At 32.2% G+C, this 18,486-nt stretch overlaps 1 protein-coding gene across 1 annotated transcript; it reads right to left on the bottom strand.

The window, feature by feature from the left end:
- Positions 1-252: 252 nt before the first annotated feature.
- LOC148941814 (uncharacterized) lies at positions 253-13,580 on the bottom strand. Its single transcript, XM_089103636.1, has 4 exons — positions 13,488-13,580; positions 7,409-7,567; positions 2,065-2,214; positions 253-947 (listed from the first exon to the last, which is right to left on the bottom strand). Exons 1-4 carry the CDS (start codon positions 13,552-13,554, stop codon positions 253-255), a joined length of 1,071 nt encoding a protein of 356 aa, XP_088959762.1. The 5' UTR covers positions 13,555-13,580.
- Between the last annotated feature and the right edge of the window lie 4,906 nt (positions 13,581-18,486).

The following is an 18,486-nucleotide window of genomic DNA, read 5'->3' as shown; positions in this document are numbered from 1 at the left end:
TGATGAAGGAAAGCATTTCATACAAGCCTCACATTTAACTGGCCTCTCGCGAGCATTCATTGTTTGGTGCGGCTTCAAATTAATCGTTGAATGACAGAAGTTCTTGCTGATAAAACATACATCTGTGCTTACACCTGAATGCACTAATTGATGGTACTTCTAATTGCCTGCTGAGATCAGGCATTTCTTACATGCATTATATTTATCTAAGTTCCCGTTTGTATGTGTTGTTTGGTGGCGCTTCATACGAGCTTATAAAGAAAGAACTTTGTTACATGGCTTACATTTAAATGGTTTCTCATCTGTATGCACTATTTGGTGGTTTTTCAAATGGCTTGGTTTAGAAAAGCATTTCTTACATAGATTACAATTATACATTTTCCTTTCTGTGTGTTCTTTTTTAGGTCTTTCTAATTTTCTGTGCTTTTTACTGTCCAACAGACAATCTAAGTTTTGATTGTCTAAACCTTTTTCATCAGATTCTGATTTAGATGAATTTGAGTAGCCGCTTGTAGACAGATTCTGTGAAACAACTAGTGATTCATTCACCTGAAAGTCTAGTTCCGACAAGTTTGGAGATATGTGATCTTGTAACACTAGATGGTGTCTCATATAATCAATACATTCTCTTAAACAAATGGCACATTTCATTGTCACTCCCATTTGGTGTTCCATGAAATGAACAACAAAATTACTATAATTACGACATACTACAGGGCAGATATCACACTCTATTGGTGAAAGCTCTTCACAGCCAGTGTTAATGTGAAGATCTAGAATGAAAAGGGATATCTCTGCTTTTCCACAGGAGCCGCAACGCCAGATTCCAACTGTTAATTCTTCAATAGCCTTCTCTGCCAGTTTTTTCACCATAACGATCGGTTTAGGGCCTAAGAATATTGAATGACTCACATCATCAGACCTGCACACAGTAGAATGCATCATCCCTGCAGTAAAAAATAATAATAATGAATTAATTTTTGTTTTACTAAAATTAATAAAATAAAACTAACAAAAAAATTAGTATTATAATACTTAGAGCTCGACCGGTATATCGGGCAGCCGATATTAACAGATCAATATAGGGGTCAGTGTCATCATCGGATACCGAGAAATAAATATCGGACATCATCCAATTTTTTTTTCTTTCCTATGTCCGCAACTTATCCAGAAGATGGCACCAGATTTCCTCGTGTAGTTTTTGCTTATCCAGCCATTGGGGACAGAGCCACAAGCGACTCTGTTGGAGATAGCAGCAGAGGTGAGTCAAACGAAGTCAACGTATAGTTGTTGTTTTGGACATTTGATGCATTTTATAGATGTCATGTAAAACACACCTGATAAAGCAACGTTCACAATGTTTGGTAAGTTCAAAAACACACAACTTCTACCAAAACAACTAAAAAGAAAACAACAAATCATACATTTCTGTTTAATGAATGTTCACTTGTATGGGTGAAAGATCCTCGATTCAATCGATTGCAACCATGATAACTAGTCAGGGGAGCAGCTAAGGGGGAAGGGTTCAAAGGTGTCAGCACCACGTGCCTAAATATTGTAAAATTTAACTATTTACATTTGAAATTTAGCTTGTGTCTGCATTTGTCAGCATACTGGAGGATTCTGTCGTCACCTTATTTAATTCCCCCCCCCCTAGAAACTTAAAACCCGAGCCGCACCCTTCTATCCAAACGAAGTAGAGTAGGCAAACAGAGTTTGATTGACTGCCTGTTACATAATATGCTTGCAACTTCAACAAGTGAGGACAATGAGTCAGGAGATAATATTGATCCGCAACTGGTAAGGTACATGAGTGAGGCTGTCATTGGCTGGGAAAAAATATGTCTCTAAGATTGGTAACGAAATACCAGCAGGTATACTTTTAGGAATTTACCATACTTTTGGGAATACTATATAATAACCTATTTGAATGAAAAAAATACTTTTGGCAATGCTATTTGAATACTAAAAATGTGAAGAACGTTTGTTAGGTAGGAAAAAACTTTCAAAAATTATCTTTATTCAGCCTGAATTTTAAAGTAGCATTAATAATTCCAAATATACCTTCATCACTTCTATCCAGTTCCTGTGAGTCTGATTCAGATGCTATATTCAATGAAATACCCAAAGGTTGATTTTGATGCCCAGATGACAGAATATAACAAGTAGTTTCTCTCATCGTTTCAGTATCAATTGTTGAAGCAGCTTCAGCTTCTACAAAATAAACAAATTGACAAATAAAAGATCAAACAACAATAACAATGTCTGAATAATTCACCCAGAAAGAAAGAAAGCGACAGAGAATACAAATACCAGTCTACAAACTTGGAAAACTAGACATAACAAGACGCCAGAACAGATTTAAGAGTGATAAACTTGCTTGTTACGACACTGATTTCACAAATTTAATTTTATTCTCAGATTTTCATATCCAGTTGTTAGTAAAAATGTGAAATAGAAACTTGGAATATTACGACGTTCAAAAATGACTATCATATCGACATTTTGACTGACTAATTCAGACGATTCGAATTGGACTTATTAGGAATTTCAGAAACTCATATCCCAGGGGTAAGAATCATGAAATTAGGTGATATAGAATTTACTAACTTCGGCTGGAAAGACGAGGTACATAGACAGGGAGTGGGGCTCATGATGAATAAGGAAGCTGCTAAGTCTTATTTAGGCTGGGAAGGTATTAATAATAGAATACTAACTATAAAGTTCAGGGTATCAATTGTAGTAGTACATGCCCCTGTAAAGCCAACTGATACAAATACTAGTGACTCAGATGAATTTTACATACAGTTATAGAAGCAAATAGTCAGGATCCCAGATAGAAATATGGTAATTTTATTAGAAGATTTCAACACCCAGGTTGGTAGAGATAGGGATATATGGTATCCTAGCCTAGGTACATTTGGTGAAGGAAAAGAAAACAGTAATGGCAACAGACTCTTGCAATTCTGTAGGTATAACAATCCAGTTATAACCAATTCGGTATTTGGTCAAAAAATGGCCCATAAGTTAACATAGTGTGATGTGATAGTAAGACAGCAAACCTTATTGATTATGTTATGGCAATTAAAAGACTGGTAGGATCAGTACAAGATACTAAGGTATATAGGAGTGCTGCTATTGATGTAAAAAGGAAAGATAACCATCTAATATTGTATATGATTAATTTAAAGCTGAAATTTCAAAAGGGTTACTACCTCCCGGGAAGTTATGATGTTGATAGACTCCACGATGAAAATTTGAAAAAAAATTTCCAGGAACAGTTCAATGCTAAATTGGAGAGTTTAAAATTGAACAATGTGGAAGATGGGTGGAATGATTTTAGGAAAACAATTTGTGAAGTTTCTGATGGTGTCTTAGGGAAGAAAGTTAGGAGCACAGCTAGGAATATAAGTGAAAAAGCTTTATGTTTAAAAGGCATGAGAGGGGGCTTGTCCTGTACAAGAACTATCTGAGTGATAGATCATATAAAAATAAAAGGAATGTAAAGAAAGGGGAGAAAGCATTAAAATATGAACTAAGGAGGTGTGCAGTGCAGGCCATGGATAACATTGTCGAGGAACTGGAAGAAGCGGCTAGACGGCATAATAATAAAATATTGTACTCAAATGTTAATAAATTGAGAGGGAGTAGTCAATCCAGACTTGTCCCAGTTAAAGACAGGAACGGGGCCAAAATTAGTGATAAGGAAAGAGTTAAAGAGAGATGCACAGAACATTTTGAGTTTGTGCTAAACCGAGATAGAGTTGCAACAAAAGATATAGAGGAAAATGAAAAAGTTTGTGATTCCTAAGACGTGAAGAAAGATTTGTTTTGTCACAAAGAATTAGTGACAATATTAAAAGGATTAAAAAATAATAAAGCTCCAAGTGCCGATACTGTAATAAATGACTTTCTTAAATATGGTGGCTTTGAGGTTAGAAATAAGTAACTGAAGATTATGAATATGGCTTCTTAAAAAGGGAAGTACCTCTATTTTAGAGAAACCTTAATTAAACCACTGATGTAAGAAAGGTGATATGAGTGAGTGTGGTAATTATTGAGGCATTAGTCTGATCTCTGTAGGTAGTAAACTATCTAGTAATATGATACTTTTTAGACTGAGAGATGCTGTAGACAAAGCTATAAGAGAAAAACAGTATCGTTTTAGAAAAGGTAGAGGATATGTCAACCAAATTTTTACTCTTAGGTTAATAATTGAAAAGTGCCTGAGTTATCAAACACCTTTGGTCCTCAGATTTATAGATTATGAGCAAGCTTTCAATTCTGTTGATAGAAAAGCTTTTTCAATAGCCTTATGTGATGTTTCATGCTTTATCAAAGCAAAACATAGAATTCGTTGGAACAAAATTCTTTCTTATTAAAATTAATTCAACAACATTGTTCGTTTAATTATACCTTCATCATCACTACCCACTTCCTGGGAGTCAAATTCTAGAAGTGACACGGGAATCGTGGGCGAAGCACTCTCAGAGAGATTCTGATGTTCTGGCGATAGAGAAGAATTTGAAGTTCCCATTAGGGTTTCGCTAGCACTTGTTGAAGGATGTGCAACACCTGCGATAACAAAAAAAAATAACAAGGAAAAGAAACCCCAAAATACTATAAAAATACAATTTCAATAAATTACTCAGACATATTGCAGCTCCAAAATCCAAGAAAGCAACAGAAACAGATAACGAAACTTAAAAGGGCAGTAAAACGAAAGCATCGAACAAACTCAAGAGTGATAATCTAAAGATTACATCAATAAATTTCGGTAATTACCTCCTTTTCTACTAATTTTAAAATTTAAATAATTTAAAAAGCGTTCATCTGTTAAGAAATAGAAATTTACAATTGGTCAAACTTTAGTTCAAATGAACAAGATCTATAAGACATTGTTTGTTCCAAGCAGGGCAGTTTCCAAGAGTTTGTTTTTGTTTGCCGAATTTTTTAAGCTAGACAACAGCAAATAAAAAACAGAAACTACCCACAAATATTTACCTCTTCATTTATCTGTTTGGATTTAGCCATAGCAGTAGCCTACATTAATATCCATTTATTTCATGTTTTTTCCCTTTAATATGAGTTCTGATTGGCATATAACTTCTTTAGATGTTATTAGAAGTAAAAATATAGCTCAAACTAAAATTTGTTTTTGATACAGTGCAAATTATGTTCTGGTCTCTATAAGGCCCACATGTCCTTAGCCCCACTCCTCTTTGTGGGAGTTTCTCCTCGTTTTGAGTTTCACTTGGTTATCAATTGTAGTTTCAGTTCGTTTTGGATTTCGTTTATTTCTAGTCAGTGATTTATGGTAGTTCTATAATTCAAAAATTTATTGTACTTTATTTGTGCTCATTTTGGAATAGCGCTGCCCTTTACTTTTCTTTGAAAAGGTTTTAAAATTAATTATAAAATGAAAAACAGTTGAATTTGTTCAGGGAGCTTTGCTATTGTGTCTTATATCCTTTTTATTCATGTTTTGTTTTAGAAGTTGAAGATACTTTTCCTAGTGAGAGTGAGGAGCTCTTTGATGCCTCGAACATTTGTTTGTCTCCTAAGCTTGAAGCTGTTTCTTTGACTACTTTCCCCAGCATTGCAGGACCATTTAAATCAGAAGCTGACACCCAGGAATTGGAGCCCACCAGTTTTGACAATGAAGGTATGTTTAAAAAAAATTGGTTTTGTAGAATCACGAGCATTTCATAAAAGAAAACTAAGGCGCATGGACTACATTTTAGTATTTTAAACTAATCTTATTATCTAATCTTACTCTTAACTAATCTTAATCGATCTTAATCTTAATTTTTCTCTTATCTTATTCCAGTATGCAGCCATATCTTATTCCTTGTGCATGCCTTACAGGAAACTTCTGCTTTAAGGAAATCTAAAATTACTGTTCAACGTTATTAACTATTTATTCTGTGATATTTTTTTTTTGTCTGGTAAAGGCGCTAAAAATGGCTTTGGTTATTTTTAAAATAATAAATATTTATCAAATAAAAATTTTATGAAAAAGAATTTTAGGTCAATTGAATTTGAAAAAAAATAAATATTTTTGAATCAGTGTTTAAAGATGAATCATCTTCACTAAACAGCTTCACCTCACAGATAAATAATCTTTCGGTAGCTGTGAGTTTGTTGAACACCAATAGGACTTAAAAATTATTATTGATAATTATTATTATAATTATAACATGTTATTATAATTACAACATGATATAGTTATTATAAATATAATATATAATTTTTATAAAAATTATTATTGATAAACTGATATTACCACATTTAAGTAGTTTTGAAGATCTTTCTCACATTTTAAGTAGTTTTGATGAAAAGTCCCTACTTGAATTAAAAAAGTGCCAGACAAAACAGTCATTACGTTTAATGTGATAATTAATTTACTTTCAACTTTTTTTTGTATTTGGAGTTTTTCTCTTAAGCAGCATCATGTTAGGGAAAAAATATTTTTTACTCAGAAAAAAATTTGAAAAAAATCAGCAAAGTAAAAAAAAAAAACCACCTCTGCTTCGCTAGAGTAAATTTCTAGTTAGTTAATAAGAAAGTTTTTAGATTAATGTTGAAAGGCACAAGACCCACTTTTAGTCTTACACTGTTTGAGTACTTTGCATGCAAATTCCTTTAATACACTAGTGAATGAGCCAAATGTAAACTAAGTCTTACTATAAACTTTTTGGAATATTATTTAATGACCTATTTGAATGACAAAAATAATTTTGGCAATACTATTTCAATACTAAAAACGCAATGAACGTTTGTTAGTTAGGAAAAAACTTCCAACAAAATGATCCTCAATCAGCATGAATTATAAAGTACCACTAATAAATCCAATACCTTCGTGATTTCTATCCAGTTCCTATGAGTAAAAAGAATTAACAAACAAAAAATAAATCAACAATAAAACTGTCTGAATAATTCACCCAGAAAGAATAAAGCCACAGAGCAAAAAAAAATACCAGTTTACAAATTTGGAAAACTAGACATAGCAAGAGGTCGGCACAAATTTAAGAGTGATAAACCTGATTGTTACGAAACTGATTTCACAGATTTAGTTTTATTCCCAGATTTTCATATCCGGTAATTAGTAATTAATTTTTATGAATAGAAATGTTTATACTCACTCACTCAAGACTAGAATGGCAAATCAATCGGCACTTTGCCGACATTGTGCAAGTTCAGCCTACTTAAATACTGCAGTACAACATTAAATCTTCCAATCGTTTTGTGTTTAACGCTTTTATTAACACTTCATGGAAGTAAAATCTTTCAATAACACTTTTTAGAGCTTTATGTAATGTTTCATGTTTTATCTTAGCCAAAAAAATTGGAACAATTTTTTTTCTTATTAAAAACTGATTCAGAAACATTATTCGTTAAATTATACCTTCGTCATCGCTACCCACTTCCTGGGAGTCAAAATGTAGAAGTGATGTGGAAATCCTGGGGGAAACAACCTTGGAGAGATTTTGATGTTCTGTGGATAGAGAAGAATTTGAAGTTTCCATTAGGGTTGCAGCAGCACTTATTGAAGGACCTTCAAAACCTACAATAAAATTTTTTAAATAACAAGGAAAATAAACACTAAAATGCTATAAAAATACAATCTCACAAAAATTACTCATAAACAAAAAAACTCCCAAACCTAAAAAATCAACAACAAAAAATAGATAGCAAAATTTGAAAGAGCGTTAAAACAAGCGTCGAGCCTAAATCAAAGTCAAGTGATAATTACAACATTACGTAAATTAATTTCGGTAATTATCACATTTTTCACCAATTTTAAATTGAAATAATTTAAAAAGCGTTCATCTGTTTAGAAAAAAAAACGAAAAATTTGAATATGCAAATAATCAAACTGTAGTTCAAATGAACAAGATCTATAAGAGATTGTTTGTTCCAAGCAGAGAAACTTCCAGGAGTTTCTCTTTGTTTGCCAATCTTTTGAGCAAGACAACAGCGTATAAATTAAAAAAAAAAAAAAAAAAAAATTTACCTTTTCTTTTATCTGTTTGGATTCAGCCATAGGAGTAGCCAACTTAAATTCCATTTAATTCACAAAATAATTTATTTGACAAATATTAATTTATTATTTTTAGATTAACCAAAGCTATTTTTAACACCTATACCAAACAATAGAAATAAATATTTGAATTAGTAGTTGAAAACGTAGAAAAAACGTTCAAAAACTCCAAGAGATTCAAAAAAGATTTACCTTAGTCCAATCGTCTAAGAGTCTTAGGTGAGAATAATTGCACAAAATGAGAAACTTTCCATATGCATAGTACTAGCACTCAGTAACAACATATTAAGAACCTGCATTGCAACTTTTCCTGGTCTGCATACCTAAAAGTGATTCCTGATGACATACAAAAACCAGTATATAACTGGTTACAAATTCAATATACATGTTTTTCTTTAATCTGTTTTTTTTTATACCGTCGTCATCTTTGGTGATGAGGGGTAGACACAAAAACGATAATTTTTACTGACTTTAAATTCCGTAAATTATTTCTTAACTCCTTCCTTGGATTCCTGGCCAAAAGGGGTCGCTGCAACACTTCACGGTGCCTAGGAGACCTAAATCTATTTTGTTTTCAAGAGTAAAAACCAAACCAAAACATGGGGAGTAGGACATTTTTAATTTTTAAATTTTTTGTCAATAAAAATACTAAATAAAATCCATTTTTCAAATGCCCCAAAAGAGGCCTTTTTCAAAATCTAGGCGGGTTTACACCACCTGGATCTCCATAGAAATTTATCTAACTCAAAAACTTACTTTCGTCTCTATTATTGAAGCCAAATAGGACTTGTTATGCACTCCAATAGTTTTATATTTCAAAACAAATCATTCTATATGCTAACTATAATCTTTTTAATTCAGTTGCACAAAATAAATTCTTTTTTATCATTATTCATAAATTATTGCTCTAAAGTAAAAAGTTCTGATTGGCAATTAATATAATACCAGTCCATTTTCTGATTGTTTCGGAAAATTAATTTGTCATTTTAATTCAGGAAAAAAAACAAGAATTTATATATTAATTGAGAAAAAAATATAAAATTTACAGTTATGAGCTACATTCTCTGGCTTCAAAATATAGAGAATTCACCAACTTCCTGTCAATAAACACTTTGAAAGTTGTTGTTAAACTTCAAAACCGGTTTAGTAAATGCCTGCATACCGGAATAAAATAAGAAAAAAGTCAAGATTAAGAATAATTAAGAGTAAGATTAAAATTAGTTGAGAGTAAGATTAGATATCAAGATTAGTTTAAAATGCTAAAATGTACGTTCATCTACCCTAGTTTTCTTTTATGAAATGCTCAAGATATACATGATTCTACAAAACCAAATGTTTGAAAGATACCTTCATTGTCAAAACTGGTGGCTTTTAATTCATGCGTGTCAATTTCCAATTTAAATGGTCCTACAATAGTCGGAAAAGTAGTCAAAGGAACAGCTTCAAACTTAGGAGACCAAAGAATATTTGAAATATCAAAGAGCTCCTCAGTCTCACTAGGAACAGCAGCTTCAACTTCTAAAACAAAACATGAATAAAAGGGACATAAGACACAACAAAAAAGCCTTCTGAAGAAATCCTACTGTTTTTCATTTTATAATTATTTTTAAAATCTTTTCCAAAAAAAATAAAGGGCAGCGTTATTCCAAAGATGAGCGCAAAGAAAGTAGAATAATTACTTAAGCATAGAGCTACCATAAATCAATGACTAGAAATAAACGATACGCAAAACGAACTGATATTACAATGGATAACCAAGTCAAACTGAAAACGAGGAGAAACTACCACAAAGAGGAGTAGGGCTAAGGACATGCGGTATAGAGACCAGAACATAATTTGCACTTTATTAAAAACAATTTTTCTTTCGAGGTATGTTTTTATTTCTGATAACATCAAAAGAAGCTATATCCCAATCAGAACTCACATTAAAAGAAAAAAACATTAATATGAATTGACAAATTATGTACTCTTATATCTATTTTTGAGTCTTAATAATTTTGGAGGCATTGAAGTTATGAAGAATTAAGCATTTAATTTTTTTATTCTGGCCTGAAAACACGGCATTTTCTTTGACTGTTAACATTTAAATTGCTACTGTTTCTTAAGTTTTATAGATTACGGGCAAGCTTTCGATTCTATTGATATAGGAGCTTTAGTAAGGGTCTTATCCCTGGATGATATACCAGCCAAATACATAAAAAAGTGATTAGTGCTGCAATTAAGGTAGGACATGAGGTTAGCAGCTGGTTTAGTATTAAATCCGGAGTTCAGCAGGGTTGTGTTCTATCCCCCTTTATATGGATCATCTTAATGGACTTTATCTTAAGGAGCACAGTGAAGGCAATGAAAGACACGGAATCAAATGGGGAGGCAAAAACTTTCCTGGACTTAGATTATGCTGATGATTTAAGCGTCCTAGATGAAAGTTTGAGCAAAATGAATAAACTTAAAGAGGTTTTGTGAGTTCAGGGTGCTAGAATAGGTTTGAAAATTAATGTTAACAAGACTAAATCACTAAGGCTAGGACTATATGAAGATGAAAAGGTTACGTTGGGTAACGAAAAGATTGATTAGGTGGACAGCTTTCCATATCTTGGTAGTATTATTAGTAAAGACGGTGGGAGCAGTGAAGATGTTTAAAGTAGAATAGCCAAGGCTCAGGGTATTTTTTCACAGTTGAAAAAAGTTTGGAAGAATAGGAATATAAGTGTGCAAACCAAGATTAGAATTTTGAAAGTTTCAGTGATGATAGTGGTCAGTCCGTGAATTTAATTATCCCCACCAATTGAAACAAAGCAATATGTCCCCTCTTGTAGGCACTGGGACCAAACAGTGTTTCTGCGAGTTTGCCGTATTTTGTGAAGCAAATGTTAAGCCTTATGTTATCAACTCTTATGCTGTATGTGCTAATAGCTAATGAATGATATTGGCTCTCGAACTGCATTCTAGTTTACTGCATACAATGATACAATTTATGGCAAATAGGAAATGCAGCAAACAGTTTTAAATTCGGATAAAAGATAAAAACCTGAGAATTCAAGTTGACAGGAGGGTCATGCTCTATAGCCAAGCAAGACTAGTGTACCCCTAGTCATAACAAGGCTGTTGTAATTATATAATTTTATACTACCAAAATAGTTTTTAAAGAGTCATAAACTTACCATAATTATAATCATATAATTTACAACAAGTAGTCAGTTTCACCTACCAGTTCTAAATATAGATATAAAGAAATTTTATAATCTTTAAACTTGAGTCTGTCAGTAGTTTACTGGGCGACCTTCCTCATAATTTTGAATCCATTTATAAGCCTTCTTTTTTTACTAGGAAAATTCTGTTTAACCTATAGTAGTTAAAGTTGTGCATCATCAACTAAATTCACCCTTTTCTCCTTATGAGATTCAGATTTGTCTCCTTTCTCTCTCCTCCGTTGCAAATTGTTTCTCTTCAACTTGTTCAGTATAATTGTGTCCTATTTGACAAGAGATTGGTTTTCCTAGGGCAGGGAAACCAATCCTGCCCTAGCATATTCCAGATATTGAGTTTAACAAGTTCAAGCTTTGCAATGTTGAGGTTAATATACCAAGGTTGTATTTTCTATGGGCTGAGTTTTGTATAATTTTATTTTTGTTGTATCAAACTTCCTTTGTTTAATTGTGCTTTGATTAAACATAATATGCATTGACTTTTCTATTTTTCATAACAACATAAAACAGTATTAAAAATTCACCCTGGGCATAAATAATTTCAATCCTGAAGATTATTGGGACATGGTGCTTCTTTCCAGGATCTTTCCTGGACAAGATAAGAAGTTTTGCAGATGTGACTTAAGGTTTGAAGGGTGTTAGACATTATCTTAAACTAAACAGATATGGCCACGGATTTTAATTGTTTCTAGAAAGAGCTAAGTCTGATGAATTTTAGAAACATTGTTTTAATCAATTTAATAGATTTTTAGATTTATATGGACAGGCAGCTAATAAAAACAATACCCTTGATTGGTTTCCCAAAAATATTAAGTTCGAATTTTAACAAAATTTTCATGACAGAAAAACCATGTCATTAATTAGATCTGTACTGTTCTTACTTTAGGTGGGAACACATATGTGAAAATAAAAATTTTTGAATCAATTTGCTTGTGCTGTCAATTGTGTCTTCTTGAATAATTTTAATGAAAATTTAATTTTAAAACTACAAAACAGTTATGAATGCTATTTTATTCATTTGAAATTTTGTGACACTGAAATTTCTGCACACAGGGCAAGTGCCCCCTCTAAAAACAGCTCTGATTGAAGAAAAAGCCTATAGAAAATGAACAAACCACATTTCATTCAAGATTAAAGTAAAAAAGCATTTAATACAAATTGATTAGAAGGCATTCATGCAAATTTTCAAAAAAGGACCTGGGAAATGGGAGGGAGAAACTAAGAGCCAACTCCAAGGGATATTAAGCTTGAAAATTTTTCTTTTACTTTATAAAATTCTGATAAAAATGCATTAAAATATTTTTCTTCAATTTCAACAAAGCACCCTTTAACACATTTTAGAAAGCTTCTGCGTTTTTTATTTGTACATACTATATAATTGGGTTCTTTTGGTTTTTAAGTACAACTCAGCCAGTTAAAAATGTCTAAACACACAATCAGGGCCATATTCCAAATTTTAGTTGGGAGAAGGGGGGGTATAACAACTTAAAAAAATGCATCAAGAATTGCTTATATGTATTTTCTTAAACGTTTAAAGGTCAGACAAACATTTCAGGGGGGAGGGAGGGGATTGAACCCCCCCCCTTCCTGGATACAGCTTAAAAAAAAATTGAAAACAGACTAATATAGCCAAATCCAAGAAGAATTAAGGTTGAAAATTATATATACAGATTACAATATTTTTATGAAATTGCATTAAAATATTGTTCTTTAATTCTAACAAGGATCCTTTAATGTTTTTTTTTAGCAATGTTCCATACCCTTGATTTGTATCTACTATATGATTGTGTTCTTTTTTTATGTTTGCTAGGGCAGCTACAAATATCTAAATACAAAATTTATAAAAGTTTTACTAAATAATTAGGAATAGTAAAATAAGTTGATCATTCAGATAAATATTATGGATGCCAGATAAAAACCTTCACTTTCGGTTGAAATTTGTTTTTTTTATCATATCTGCATTACAAAAGAGAAAATTCTTCTGCCAGATGTTATAGTGGCTCCTTAAACACAAGAAATTACATTTAATATTTTAAGATATTATTTGCTTTGCATAGCCAAGGTCTCTAATCTAACTTAGGTGTTACGGGTTTGATACAGGGGTATATGCAGTTGCATATTTCTTTGTAACTTTTCCTGAACAATACTTAATAAGCAAGAGAACACAAGGAATTTTTTACTAAAGCAAATGTAGCTTTAATTTTATTTTGTTGCCAAAATTTAATTGAAAAACTTACCATTCTTAACAGCACAAACTTCAGAGTTGGTGACATCTTCAGCCACTGGAATTTGAGGCATGTCCATAATAAAGCCTCTCAATCAAATAAATAATCATTATCAGATTTATTCTACTTGCAACAACACTTGGAAAGAATACTTTAGTTGTACAGAGGTGAGTAGAAGCACAAAATCCCTGAAAATACACAAAGTTAAAGTCATTCTTTTGCATTAACTCAAACCTGATTGTGTCTTGATGCAGTTCTAAGCATGAAGTTAAACTTCTTCAGCAGTCAGTAGGATTTGAAATGTCATCAGTTTTTTTTTTTTTTTTTTTTTTAAATAAAGAAAATAGTAAAATTTAAAGGCTGTCTACTTATCAAAATGTAAATAAAGTGCAGCACAAAAGATCCAGTATGGACCTCAATTTTTCTTCAAGGTGCCAATTATAGAAGGTTTAGGGTTTAACTTATGACCAAAATTCAAAGTAAAACTGTATAATTGAGTTTTTTACCTTAGTAATGTAGTGCATGGGGAAGGAGATCTTCTCATAATTGGATTTGGAGCCTAAACCTGAGCCCAGTGGCATATTTTGCAGCTAATTCATATGCTTTATCAATAAAGTTGTTTAATATTGGGGTTTTTTATTTTTTTTCTTTCCTTTCAACTAGAAAAAACGCCACTTTCCCAATGCAATTCAAAATCTAAACTAGAACCCAGGAGGATATTCTCCGGTTTTGCTGCAACTCGACTGTCATTTTTAGTTTATATGTGGGGAAAATTTTCCAGGGAGAGAATTATCAGATGGGTGGGGATTTTACATGTGGTGAGGGGAGATTTTCAGAGCAAAAATTTTCTGCAGAAGATGAATTGCCTGCAGGGGTAATTTTCTGGGGGAGAATTATCTCATCTATAGTCTTACATCATTTTTTTTGTCTATCATATTGTTATGTATCATGTATTTCCTTTTAAAACAGTTGGCTGATTTATTTCCAGGGGCATTGTCAAAACTACTTGGTATAAGTTTAACACCTAAATTTTGATGGAATAGTTGAAATTAGATATCACTCTAGGGTTCACTCAAAAAATTTTAAGGAAATTTGCGTGTAAAATGATCATTAAAAATAAAATAAAAAAAAGGACAGTAGATTTGTAGTTGGCTATATAATTTAGCTAGGATAACAGTGAAAACGTCATATAATACCTTTTTTTATGCTCTTTCATAATTCAATAATTTCTTCTGGGGCTAATTGCATCTTGAGCCCTTAAACGTAATGTATATAAAAGACAAAAGGTATTTATATGAATTATGAAAGAGCATAAAAAAAACATCAAATGATGTTTTACTTTCATCCTAGATAAATTACAGCATATTTACCATGATCTTTACCAGACCACTCTAGTGTGCAAATATATACCCTGAGTTGTTGAAAGCAAAGTTTTTAACCAAAAAGTTCATCACTAATTTTGTTTACATCAATTCAAGAATTGAGAGTTAAATTCAAACAGTGGGAAAATGGTTTGGGGCTCAAGATGCTACTAGATCCAGAAGCAATAACGGAGTTATGAAGGAGCATAAAAAATTGCAACAAATGCCATGTTCACTTTCATCCTAGCTAAATTATATAGCCAACTGAATATTTACAATCTAGAGTTAAAGCTCTTCTGAAAAAAACATCCTAGTAAAACATATATGACTATTTTACTCCTTATTTTATGAAAATTCATTACTCAGACAAAAGCCATGCAATCTTTCCCCGACTAATAATGTATTTCCTTGTTATTGAACATTATCATAATCAATTGGTTTTCTATTGAAAAGGTGTTTATGAAGTCTGATGACTTGAAGCAATAAATGTAGTGTAATGCCTTGAAGTTTATTCTGAAATTATTTTCAATATTTACCTAAATTTTATTTTCAACAGATAGAAACACAATAATTGTACTAACAGGAATGTTCTGAATATTATAAAGTAAGATTTCATCATTGTCGGTTAGTTGCTTGGTCAAAGCCTAGAGAACTACTTGAAGAAAAGGGAATACACCCAAGGCTACAGCAGACAATTAGAAGGCGCCAGGGATTAGCCTACTTGTCATAAATGCAAACTAAACAATAAACATCAGCATAAAACTAGCAATCTAAAATATTTTGTATAAATGTATGACCATTCCAGTACATAAGGAGAAATGTTAAGAAAACAATTCTTTTACTTCATAATATTCGAAATAATCTCAGTTGACATATTTTGCAGGGGAAAACCCTTAACCATCACTTCTTTCACTGTTGCAAAATTTTTTTTAAACAAAATTGTGAAAAATAAACAGAATTGATTGCATTTATCCATTTTCAAATAGTCTATTTATGAAAGTTAAACACCATCACTGCCATCTAACAAAAAGATATAAACAGGCAAATATTGATAAATTTAGGGTTAAGCTTGGTTAGATTAGCTAGATGGCTTGTGGCTGTTTGCTTTATAAATGATTTTAAGGACTTGTAGAATAAACACAAATACTGAAAAATGTGATTGAAAAATTGGAAAACAAGAAAAATAGTGAGGATAAAGGTTTACCCCCAGGAAAATATGTTAATAAGGATTATTTTTCAGATCATGAGGTAAGAATCGTTTTCTTGACATGTCTCCTTGTGTACTGGAATGGTCCTACATTTAAGCCAAATATGTCTCTTTATTGTCTATGATGTCTTCCAAAAATGATCAATTCTATATTTTTTGGTGGTAAAATTCTACTTTAGCTACTTTTGGCTATCTTGGAAAGGAGTTTGGTTAGGAAAATGAAACTTTCAGAGATGGGTATATAGGCTACCGTATGTCTTGGGAAAGTACTTTGAAGTACCTACCTCCACTTCTCCCCCTAGAGGGTCCTGACCATTTATGACATTTAAAAATCCTTGTTTTAGAAAAGGAAACCTTGCAAAATAGATCTTTTGCTTAAATGAAGTACAAGGCACTGTGTTCAGCCTCACAACTTTTCTTGATCACACAACTATCCTATGTCATAAGATTATAAAGTTATGCAAATATATTTCCTAAATTTAGAAAAAAAAATTCTACTTAGATAACAGGAATAGCATTTTAAGAACTAAAGCAAGAGAATAAGAAACTGATAACTGAAAATTAAGGTAAAATTTTGTTTTGTCTAAATTTCAATAAGTATAGACCTGTCATGTAAGCAAATTTCAGAACCCTCTACAGAGAAAAGGAGTGTAGGTAGGGGTAAATATCTACCAAATCATATTATTGATTTAGGAATAAAGTGAATACACTATTCGATGCCTTTTTTTTATGCTTATTACAAATATAACAAGCATTTCTATTGTAAATGAATTTCAGCCCCCCCCCCCCACATATACCTAACCTAACCCTGAATTGGCATATAAAGGGGGGGGGGGGAAACTCATTTCCAATAGAAATGCTTATTATATTTGTAATCAGCGTAAAAAAAAGGCATTGAATGGTGTGTTGACTTTAGTCCTAACTCAATAATATGATTTGGTAGATATTTACCGATGTAGTTACTTTAAAACACCGTCCCAGGACACTTTAGCCAGTAGACCCATCCCAGAAAATTTAATTTTCCTAACCTAACCCCTGTCCAAGATCGCCATAAGTGGCTAACGAAGAATTTTACCTATTTTTTCTTTGGTAATAGGCCAAGCCTATGCTAATCTTGCCCCAATGTAGCCTAGGCTATGTCAGTTATGGAAGTGTGAATAGGCTACATTGACCCTAAAAACAAGCTTTTATAAGTTATTTAGGGCTAAATCAAGAAAAATAAGTGAAGAGGACCAAAGTTCCAACGTAAGGGTAGATCAGTTTTAAATTGGCATATAGGGAATTCAATCCTAGGCATACCATCCTAATTTATAGCCTAGTTCTTAGCCTATTTTTCAGAAGTAGCCTAGGTCTATGTATAGTATTGACGAATGACTCCCGAAACTTAATTTTTATGCTAACACCCACTAATATAACAAATTGACTTAATTCAAGTTCAAAATAAAAAAAAATCAAGCAAGTGGCTCTGCTAGGGTTATTTCCTAATCAAACTTCACAGAAGCTAAATTTTTAGTTACCTAAAAATGGCTGCTCTCAGCTCTGAAAATGGTGCCATCTATCCCTGATGGACTATAGGTAACATCATGTTCAGGCTACATTTATTATTAGCCGGCCCCGTTTTTTTGGAATTATCAATCTCCTAAAATACCACACATTTTTAACAAAAATGATTTAAATAATATTTAAGGACCTTAATTTTACGTTCCACTCAATTTTCTTTAAAATACTTATTTTTACTACTTTGATCAGTGGTTTTAGTACTTTGATGGGATAGACGTCAAATTGTTGTAAATAATATTTTGTATGGAAGTGAGCTACAAGATTTAAGACCTTATATAAACAATAAATAAAAAATCATTAGAGACACGTTATAGTCTCAGATGTACAATCTTTCCACTGACGGGTCAAAGAACTGGACTATCATTTTCTTCGATACTTATATTAGAAAAATGAATAAATTTTTGAAAGATATCGAGGCTCAAAGTGCAAGATTACCATTAACAGTTAATGCCGAGAAAAAGAAATAACTAAGAGTGTGAATACCTGATGTTTATTAGGTGATTTTATTTTCTCTCATACTTACCAAACAACACAAACAATATCTTCGCCCTACAATAATTATCCTCACCCTGCGCCTTTCTGGCTTTTGCCTTTAGCTACATTAACCGTGAATTCCCCATCTCCTTCTGTCAAATTTGAATCTTCTGGCACTGCAACCTTCTCTTTGCTCTCTCCGCTATCACACCGTACCCACTCTTTTGTTCCAGAGATTATACAGGCCACATTCATCCAGTTTTCTCTTTATTGCACTTTGCCATAAAGTATTCTTAACCTTATTAAGGACATTTGAACACATATATTGCCATTTAAAAATAAAATCTGGCCTCTTTAAGAGCGTTTCCAAAAGTCTGGTCATAACCATCAGTCTTCAACTTCTCAATGA

This window comes from Artemia sp. Qi Xiang Cuo, chromosome 17 (assembly GCF_049724085.1).
Source record: "Artemia sp. Qi Xiang Cuo chromosome 17, ASM4972408v1, whole genome shotgun sequence".
Classification (NCBI taxonomy): Eukaryota; Metazoa; Arthropoda; class Branchiopoda; order Anostraca; family Artemiidae; genus Artemia; species Artemia sp. Qi Xiang Cuo.
This window is presented reverse-complemented; position numbering and strand designations above follow the sequence as displayed.

Excerpts from the sequence above, each read along its gene's own strand:
- LOC148941814 (XM_089103636.1), bottom strand. The coding sequence starts at position 13,554 with ATGGACATGCCTCAAATTCCAGTGGCTGAAGATGTCACCAACTCTGAA. Across the intron at positions 2,215-7,408 it reads AGTGGGTAGCGATGACGAAG|AAGCTGAAGCTGCTTCAACA; the intron begins GTATAATTTAAC and ends TTTATTTTGTAG. Across the intron at positions 948-2,064 it reads ACTGGATAGAAGTGATGAAG|GGATGATGCATTCTACTGTG; the intron begins GTATATTTGGAA and ends TTTTTACTGCAG.